The following is a 10,325-nucleotide window of genomic DNA, read 5'->3' on the forward strand; positions in this document are numbered from 1 at the left end:
GACACTCTGGGGTTCTGACCTATGATAGCTCTTATGCGCAGATCCCATGCTCAGATGTGCTGCTGTGCAGTTCGGGTGTTTTTTGTTTAGTTTTAGATGTTCAGCTTATTGTGGTTTCAAGGGGAGAGGTCTGGGGATGTCTCTCACTCCACCATGTTTAATCCAATCTCATCAATAGCTTTTTAATAAGACTTGACATTGTCAAAATATGACAAATTAACTAGCTTAGATTTTAGATCATAATGGTAAAATGCAAGAATGATTTTTAATGATTCTAGAGTTTTATTACGATTTAATTTGATAATTAAATTACTAATTTTATTTAAATTAATCTGGTAGCATAATTTATTTTCACTTTAAGAAAGCATAATCTAAAAATTATAATGTATTTAAGAATGGTGTTTAGAATACTTGGCAGTATTGTTTAAAATATAGATCTTTCTATTTTATGAGCTTATTGTTATTTAAAGTTTAAACGACTTTAAATTTACTCTCCCTTCTGCTTTTGGTCTATTTTTTGTCATATTTAAAAATTGTATGTATTAGTGTTTTTAAACAGTCAGTCCTCATTTAGGTTTTATTCTTTTTGTTCTGCATTCCTTCTTGCATGCCTGTGCTATATGAGATCGATCATCTTTATTCTTGAAGAACTCAATGTTTCCTTTAGTGAGAGCCGACTAGTGATGGATTTCCTTTGTTTTTGTTTGTCTGAAAACATTTTTATTTTACTTTTATTTTGAAGGCTATTTTTGCAGGATCTAGAATTATAGGTCATTGGGTTGGGGTGGGGAATTATGGTCCTTTTAAGGTGACATTCCCCGATTTTCTGGCTTCTCTCACTTCACTCAGTCTTCCTGTTGTTTCTGTGAAAGTACTCTGCTTTTGCCCCATTCATTCTCCTTCGTAGTTTCTAGTTAACCATATTTAAAGTCTGTACATCGCCTTATCTTCTAACCATTCTCTGCTTTCTGAATCTGCCCTAATCTGGTTTCTTTTTTACTCCTTTTTATTTTCCTTGTTACCAAATCAAATTATTATTTCGAAATTTTCATGTCTGACCTTTCTTTTGAATCTTTTTGTTCAGTTTTCATAATTTTTCTTCTTTGTGCTTATTTATCTTAAAATTTTCTCTTTGCTTTTCTTAATATGCTTCAGAAAATTCATACTTAATTCTCATGGGTACATCTGTTGATTGTGTGGTGAGGGTTTTGCAGGTATCTAATAAAAGATTATCTTCACTCTTCTCTATAAATTACCAGAAGCCTACGTTTCTAGTTGTGAATGAATTATAAGGCTGATTTTGTATTGGAGCCTTGGTATTATGTAGAAAGAATGTTTTCCATGCTTGTTTTCTGCTTATAGTTTCCAGTGTTTCTGAATGTGTCCTCTCATAACTCAGATTTCATATATCAAGCTTCTTGCAGACTCTTTCATCTTGTTAATCGCATTGTAACTTCTAACTTCAAAATGAAAAACCAAGCTCATTATCTCAACAACTCTGTCAATCTTACCCTATACTTATACTTCATTTTTCTGTCACTGGTACATCCAGTCTCCCAGTCACCAAAGTTGGTATTGTTTGTTTCATTCGTGCATCTTCATTGCCCTTACACCCAAAGTTACCAGATCCTTTTAAAGACACCCTTTAACATTTTCAGATTTCACCTCATTCCTGTCACCACCCACCCCTCTGACATCAACTCATGAATTCATCCTACCTCTTGAGTAGTTAGATTACATTATTTGGAATGATGTAAGAAGAGAATTGTTAAGAACTTAAAATCAGAAAATATTTAAAAAATCATCATAGGTATAACTAGGTATTAGAAATATAATTATTATGCAAAATGCTTCCAGGTATAACTAACTCTTTGATATAAATGTTCTTAACAGGCAATGAACACCAGGGAAAGTGGCAAAGCTTCATCCAGTCTAGGTCTTCAGGATTTTGATTTGCTCCGGGTAATAGGAAGAGGAAGTTATGCCAAAGTACTATTGGTGCGATTAAAAAAAACAGATCGTATTTATGCAATGAAGGTTGTGAAAAAAGAGCTTGTCAATGATGATGAGGTAAACACAATGATTGCTTTATTACTTTTAAACTGTACTTGTAAACAATTACTTCTAAATTGCTTAAGTGTACCTTTTCAGAGAAAACCTCAATGTCTGTGCTTTATTATTTCAGCCTGCTTTTCTAAATATATGGTTCAATCAGATTATATAGGATATATTTAAAGTAATCTGATGATTATTAAATTAAAAAAAATATCAAGTCATATTATTAAGGGAAAGTTGATTGAGCTTTGTAAAAGTTTTCTAGACTGTTTTGTAATATTGAAAGATTTACTGGTGGTATTTTTCTTTTTGTATATAAATTGTTGTTTCATGATTATCAGTGCTTTTGATATTTAGCCTACTTAATAATGACATTTGTGATAATTGAATTGCTAAGAACAAATTTATCATAGTTTCGATGACATTTCATTTTTACATATATTTCTTTCATATTTTAAAATAGGATATTGATTGGGTACAGACAGAGAAGCATGTTTTTGAGCAAGCATCCAATCATCCCTTTCTTGTTGGGCTGCATTCTTGCTTTCAGACAGAAAGCAGGTAAGATTGAAGGACAGTGGCATGATTATTGGGCTTTACACACTTCAGTATATTACACCATAAGAACCTTTCCTACTGTGATTCCTGAAGTGGAAGTCATGGATACAGACATAACAGTATTATGCAATGGTTTCCTGCCACTCACTCTAATCAGAGATATCAGTTTGGATCAGCATGAAGAAATTACCTGTTTTAAAAAAAAAAATAGGCAGGTTGTAATTATGGCTGTAGAAACTCAACCTTTTAAATATCCCTAAGATTTTAGTTTTAGGACTTAAAAGTTTCCCAGAGTTTAACTAGGGGGAGGAATCTTAACTTCTTTACCTTAAGTGACAGTTGAAAATGACTTATCTTGCAAATGCTACAATTGAAGTGGGAGTAAGAGGCTCTGGATTGCAAGTGGTACTACTTTAGAAGTAGGTTACAGAATTATTATCTTGCTGGTGTACTTTCTTATATCTTCTGCCATTAAACAGCTTTCTATTCCAACTACCCTTTTGTTTTCATTGAATTACTGAGATTTTTTGTTAAGAGTAGATCATATAACGTACTCTCTGTGTTGTGACTGGTTAAGAGTAGATCATATAAAGTACTCTCTATGTTAAAATGCAAAGTTACACAACCTTATTATGGATCTTGGTTTCATGAGTTCCCTCCTTTGTTTTAGATTGTTCTTTGTCATAGAGTATGTAAATGGAGGAGATCTAATGTTTCATATGCAGCGACAAAGAAAACTTCCTGAAGAACATGCCAGGTAAGTTTTCTGTTTATTGTTTGTTTGGGTTAGATTTTGAGGGGAGCTGTGGGACTCTTTATGTGCCAGTGGTTGAAAACAGTGGATAAATCATTTATTTTGATACCAGTTAATTCTTTATAAGTCATGTAGAAGCTAAGCTAAAAGTTAGTTTACATTATAATATATAACATAATACATATAACATATTATATAATAATATAAGCAATTCAAAAGTATAAACAGTATTAAAGGGGAAACCGTTAGTCTGGGAAACCCAGTAATTTTCAAATATTTTGCCTATTTGGCATCAGCCTCTGAAGTAATCGATGAATTAACAAACATTAATTTTATCAGGTTTGCAGTGATCTAGGACAGTTTTTATTAGAGGATGATTATTCATATATACTTGAGTAATAAAATAGTTCTTCTTAAGCTACTGTGTAATTCTGACTATTCTTCTTGTAATTATAATTTTTTAATTGTTTTATTGGCTTTCTGTCCTATGATCCCATGCATGTTGATGAATAAGAGCAGAGTGTTAAGTTTTATTTATTTAGTATCCTTTCTTTGATATTATTATACAAGATTGTAAGTTGTTTATATGTTGGAAGAGTGGGGAAGGATCATGGCCTTGGATAACAATTGTGATCATCAGTGCCATATTTATTTTATTTTGTTAGTCATAATTAGTTATTCTCACCCTTTTTTGCTTCATGAGAGTAATGTCAAAATGAAGTGTATGAATTTATAAATGTCTATAACTAAGGGTAGAGATTTTTTTAATTAAATTTATTGGAGTGACATTAGTTAATAAGATTATATAGATTTCAAGTATACGATTTTGTAATATATCAGCCGTATACCACATTGTATGTTTACCACCCAAAGTCGAGTCGTCTTCTGTTACCAAATATTTGATCCGGTTTACCTTCTTCTACCTCCCCCATCCCCTTTTCCCTCTGGTAACCACCATAATGTTGTCTGTGTCTCTGAGTGATTTTATTTTTTTAAATACTTTATTTAGTGGAAATCTTGCTAATTCATTGCTTTATTTTCTTTGTCAGAAAGAGATAGTATCCTTCAATTTCATAGGAAGGTATAAATTGTACTAATCTAATCTCAGGGCTAAACTTTTTTTTTTTTTTTAATATACTATATGTTTATTGTTTATTTAGGCTTTATCAAATGGTCACCCTTCATAGCAAAGCCACAGATGATATTTTAAATTGTGAACATAGCCAGTATTTGTTTCTTGTTTGTTTAGTTGGACTTGGGGAATGTAGTCTAGTTTTACTGCGTTAAAGTGCCAATTCTGGTTTTATACCATCTTTGCTTTTCTAGAAACCTGAATGTAGAATAAGGACTCAAGTTACCTATTCATAAAATTAAGTAGCTAGAAGTTATGTAATAATGTACCTCCAAATATGATTGTGATAATATTCACCAAAGCAGCCATAAACCAGCTTGGGTGTTTCAATTTTCATTATTCAGGTGACAAGTTCTGGTTATCACCAATGAGCTGGAGGCACTTTTTAAAACTTTTTTCTTTAAAATGTTATTGTTGTAGAGTGATTTCTTTAGATTCCTTTTCTAGAATTTTGGTATGTATTTTATGGTTCAAGTAGTAAACTTTTAGTATTCTTTCTATTCTAGACCAATCAGTGGGTCTTAGCATTTTGGGAAGTCACTGGTCCCTTAAAGAAGTGATGCAAGCTGTGGAAACTCTATAGATATAAAAGATGTACATACAACTTCCAGTTGTAGGAATATGGACTGCCCGAAGTCCATCTAAGGACCCAGGTTAAGGACCCCTGTTTGAGACTTTCAAACTGTTAACTTCGTGAAAAGTGTGATTTAACTTATAGTGAAACTTTTGTAATTGTGTTTTGGGTTCAGATATTTTAAAGTGGTACTTCACTTGTGTTTGATAGTGTCCTAAAATCATTGGAAGAAGAAAATCTTTTGACATGGTTTTGATGTTTTGTTTGCAGACAGGAGTAGGACTTATATATCTTCCTCTAGAAACTTACCACAATTGAAAAATTTGAACCAGATGGGTTATTTTTCATTTTATTTTAGATTTTACTCTGCAGAAATCAGTCTAGCATTAAATTATCTTCATGAACGAGGGATAATTTATAGAGATTTGAAATTGGACAATGTATTGCTGGACTCAGAAGGACACATTAAACTCACTGACTACGGCATGTGTAAGGTGAGAGAAGTTATTTTGGTAATATAACTACAGAGATGGAGAAATGATTGCTACTTTATTTAGAATACTTTTTGGAATTCTAGCACAAAGATAAATTTACTTATTTCCTAACCATTTATGAAATTTCATATTTTCTGTATTATATGTGCTATGAGTTAATTTCTCTTTATTGTCTGCAACTTTTTGTCTTGAAAGTTGTGACACTATTAAAAATCTGGAAATAAAAATTGCCTATAGTCCCGCAACTTTAACACAACTACTTGCATATCACCATCAATTTTTTGTCATTTGATTATAACTCTTAATTTAAGATTTTCCTAGGCAATCTAACATTTTTAATAATTAAAATGTAAACATCTGACATAAAGTACAGCAGAACAAAATAAGAATTTTAGTTATTCTCAGGACATGTCCTTTATTTCTTGGTGGTTTTTTCTTTTTTGTAACAATGTTTTATTTAAAGGCTCAGTCTTTTTCCACAAAATGTATAGGGAGCTACACACTCCTTGTTAAAGTAGCTGGGACAGAATTGTTCTTACACAGTGATATGGTGTGTGAATTACATTCCCGCATTCACCTGAAGGAATTGCCTCCAGAGCCAGGAGATTATTTAAAGGCTAACATTAAGTAAGACAGTCTAATAGGACTGCAGATTTAACCTTATTATCTGTTCATCAACATTAGAAAAGAAAATCTTCACCTAAAGGTACACAACTTTTATGTACACAACTCAGACATTTTATCTTTTCTTATATTAATTTTTTCTTAAATTTTTTTATTATGTAAGTTTTGATCATAAGTAGAGATTTAGTAGGTAACCCATTGTGAATCCGTCACTCAGATTTGCGATACCTTTTGATCTGTGTGTCGTTTTCCCCCCAGTGGATCTTTTTCTCATTTCATAAAAAAAAAAAAAAAAAAAGGAGAAGAATAAAGAAGTCTTATAATTTGTCAAGGGAAAATAAAACTGAACAAAAAATATGAAGAATGTTAGCCTTGTTAAAAAATGTACAAATTAAAACAATGAGGCTTATTTTGCATGCCCAGATACTGATTTTATAATTATAATAGTCTACAAGAGTTTAATGAAATGGACATTCTCATATGTCATTGGTGAGTGTATATATTGTTGTAACCTTTTTTAAGCAGTTTGGTAGAGATGTATTAAGACTCTTTAAAAATGACCATATTCTTTGATCTAGGAATTCTGTCTTTGGGATATCTTGAGTAAATATTTTGGTCTGTGAAGATAGGTTTATGACCAAAATATTTTATTGTTTTTTCTGATAAATATTTTAGATAATTGAAATGGCTACTGGTAAGGAGAATGATTTAAGGAAATTGTGGAATGACTAAAAAACATGGCATACAAAGTCATTTAAAAAGATGTTTATAAAAAGTTCGTAACAATGTAAAATGCTTATAACATTAAGTAAAGTTTTAAAGTATATTCTCTCATTCTATATGTTATATATCCTATTATATATTCTATTATGTAGCATCACATATTTATTCTGTTTACTTTTACATTTTTTTAAAGTTATTCTAATGCGTATGCATTACTTAAACAATGAAATTTACAAAAATGAATTAAGGCTTTCTTTCTGTCATTTTTTATTCAAAGAAATTTGAGAATCTTGTTTTGCCTGGAAGATTTTATGAGAGAAAAATTACTTAATCTTTTCTTAATCTTAATGAAGAATAAAATTGGTTTATTTTACATTCTCATTCTTTCTGGAGATCCTCAACCAAATTAATTAGGATCTTTGATAAATCTTAGAGGTCTTATTTAGTAAGTCTTTAAATTGGTTCTCCTGTCTACCTCCCTTAATGTTTTTCCTCCCTTTGCAGGAGCTGCTTAAGAATCACACACAAAAAAATCATTGGAATCACAACATATTACTTACTAAGTATATCTTATAGATGTGTTATATTTAATAGAGTAAAATTTAAAGAAAAATACATACACCATACCCAGAATATCTCTGGAGGGACACATAAGAACCTCATAACAGTGGTTGCCTCTAAGAAGCTGAAACTGGGTGTGTCAGGGACAGGAATGGGAAGAAGGCTTGATTTGCAATCTATATCTCCCCTTTTTTTGTTGTTTGGAATTTGTACCGTATAATGTAACAATAGGGAAACGGTTAAATTCTAAGTACCTATGTTGTTTAATTTTATATACTCAATAATAGGAAGTATAAAGTAAAAAACATCTTTAATTGTATATTTAATATTATTCAGCTTGTTTTTACACTAGCTTTTATTGTTAATATCTTATTTAATTGCCTCATGACTAGAGAATAGTCTGAATGATATTGGTTCTTGACATGTATTCCTTTGCGATTTAGTATTTGGTCAGTATCCCATGAATACTTAAAAAGGATATATAATCTCTATTTTGCCTACAAAGAGTCTCTGTCTTTCACACACTCTCTCTTCCCTTCACACACAGATATATGTATTCTTTGTATAATTTATATATATTTTTTAGCTCTATCTGGCTTTTGTCCAAATCTTTCTCTGCTTGCTAATTTTTTTGTTTGAGTGATCTATCATTTTCTGATATAAATGTGTTAAAATCATCTGTGATGATTTGTGATTGTATTATCAGTTGGGTTGTGGTAACAAGATATGATATAGACTAGGTGTCTTCAAAAACATTTATTTCTCATGGTTCTGGAGTCTAGGAAGTCCAGGATTAAAGTGCCAACAGATCCATTGTCTGGTGAAGACCCTCTTCATGGTATGCAGATGGTTGTCTTCTTACTGTATCGTCACATGGCAGGGAAAAGAAAGGGCAAGCTCTCTTCTTATAAGGACACTAATCCCATCATGGAGGCTTCAAATTCATGACTTAATTACCTCCCAAAGGCCTCCCTCCCAATGGTATCACATTAGGGCTTCAGCATATGAACTTGGGCACACAAACATTCAGTCCATTGCGGGGATTGTGAAATTATCCTAATAATTTTGTCTGTTTGTACTCTTTGTATTTCGAGGCCATGTTGTTATGTGCATACAAGTTTGTTATAACTTCTTGGTGACTGTTCCATTTGTTATTGTGTAGCTTGTCTATTTATGCATATTAGTGTGTTTTGCCTTAATTTTCTCCATCCTGTAGCTAGTAAAATACAAAATCAAAAACGTGTGCCTTAGGAACAGCAGCTAGAAGGGAAACATAATGCCAGCTGTGGTTGTGTTAGGTGGGCTTTAAAGTGCTTCTTTATAAAATGTAATTCCTTTTACTCATATAATTTAAATTTTTCTATTAAATTTTTACTTGTATATAAAATTTTTTAATGCAATTTTTATCTAATTGAACTGACTCTTTGCCAACAACTAATGATGACAGCTTTTCTTTAAGCTATTTAGTGGCAGTCCATGATTTTAATAAAAAAAGCAACTGTGTTAGTGATATTTTATTTAAGCTTAATAAGTTACCTACAGATGCTGAGCTTATATAATAGATAAAAGAGGTGACTTTAAAACAGAATTTTGGGTCTTATTATTTATTTATTTTCTTCTTCTTCTTCTTCTTTTTTTTTTTTTTTAATAAAAGGAAGGATTACGGCCAGGAGATACAACCAGCACTTTCTGTGGTACTCCCAATTACATCGCTCCTGAAATTTTAAGAGGAGAAGATTATGGTAATAAATTAGTAGGTGGTATTTTAGTTATGTGCTAGAACAGTGGTTAAATGTGGTGCAAATTGCATTATAGTACACTGTAGTATTTCAGTACTGACCTTATTAATATAAACTTTCTTGATCCCCTTGAAACCTACATGAAAACTCCAGACTCTGCAATGAAAGACAGCAGAACCTAGGCAATATCTAGAGTTACATATTTGCATAATATTTCATTAACGACAGCACTAAAGAGCACTAGGCACTATTCTAAGCAGTTTACAAGTATTATTAAGTTAATCCTCTAAATAATTCTGTGAGGTAAGCACTGTTAATTCCTATTTTATAGGCGAGGAAACTAATGTATAGGAAGTTTAAATAATTTCCCCAAGGTTATACAGCTAGAAAAAGGCAGAATAGCGATTTAAAACTTCAGCCATGTAACCTCAGAGTCGTGAACTTCTAGAAGATTGTTCAGATTTCCTGGAATATTTCCCCCAGGAATCTTGAAAGATAGTGGAGAGATTGTCAGGAACCAAAGGATATGTTTATCTTAAGAAAATGTTTTACTACTTGAGTTCTGGCCCTCTGATTTCAGCAGATGTAAAGGAAGATGTGTACTTTTGGTAGCTGCTCATAATCTGATTCCAAGGTTCTTCAGGGATCTTTAATGAGCTAGCAGAAGATTAAGTTTCAGACCAAGGAAGGTTATTCACAAATGAAATTTAATTATATCCTTAACACAAAACAGTAGATACAGGCCATGAGTATGAAATTATAGATTTATTTTCATATTTTTTTCACATTTTTCATATTTTTAAAGTTATCTTTTAGGGACCTCCCTTTATTGATAAGTGAAATATTCCTATAATCCTCCATGCCTATGATGATAGTTATGCATTTAGAGTTACTTTTTCATTATGTAATAAAATGAATCAAGAATGAAGATTGGATAATTTGTTACTTTAAAATTTCTTTTTTGAAGGATTCAGTGTTGACTGGTGGGCTCTCGGAGTACTGATGTTTGAGATGATGGCAGGAAGGTCTCCATTTGATATTGTTGGGAGCTCTGATAACCCTGATCAAAACACAGAAGATTATCTCTTCCAAGGTAATTTGTAGTATTTTA

General features: G+C 31.7%; 1 protein-coding gene across 7 annotated transcripts in view; it reads left to right on the forward strand.

Moving 5' to 3' along the window:
* PRKCI (protein kinase C iota) overlaps positions 1 to 10,325 on the forward strand; it is a 69,939-nt gene that overhangs the window by 49,714 nt on the left and 9,900 nt on the right. For 5 of the 7 annotated variants that reach the window (XR_002777691.1, XR_002777689.1, XR_002777690.1 and 2 more), the window contains 5 exons: positions 1,894 to 2,070; positions 2,519 to 2,616; positions 3,284 to 3,370; positions 5,432 to 5,567; positions 9,130 to 9,217. Coding sequence is in view for 1 of the 7 variants with exons in the window: in XM_011380309.2 (XP_011378611.1) it covers positions 1,894 to 2,070; positions 2,519 to 2,616; positions 3,284 to 3,370; positions 5,432 to 5,567; positions 9,130 to 9,217; positions 10,182 to 10,307 (712 nt within the window). In the remaining 6 variants the exon portion in view is untranslated. Of the gene's footprint in view, positions 1 to 1,893; positions 2,071 to 2,518; positions 2,617 to 3,283; positions 3,371 to 5,431; positions 5,568 to 9,129; positions 9,218 to 10,181; positions 10,308 to 10,325 lie in introns of all 7 variants that reach the window. The other 2 variants (XR_002777687.1, XM_011380309.2) reach the window with 1 other exon arrangement.

This window comes from Pteropus vampyrus, unplaced genomic scaffold (genome assembly GCF_000151845.1).
Source record: "Pteropus vampyrus isolate Shadow unplaced genomic scaffold, Pvam_2.0 Scaffold12, whole genome shotgun sequence".
NCBI classification, from domain to species: Eukaryota; Metazoa; Chordata; class Mammalia; order Chiroptera; family Pteropodidae; genus Pteropus; species Pteropus vampyrus.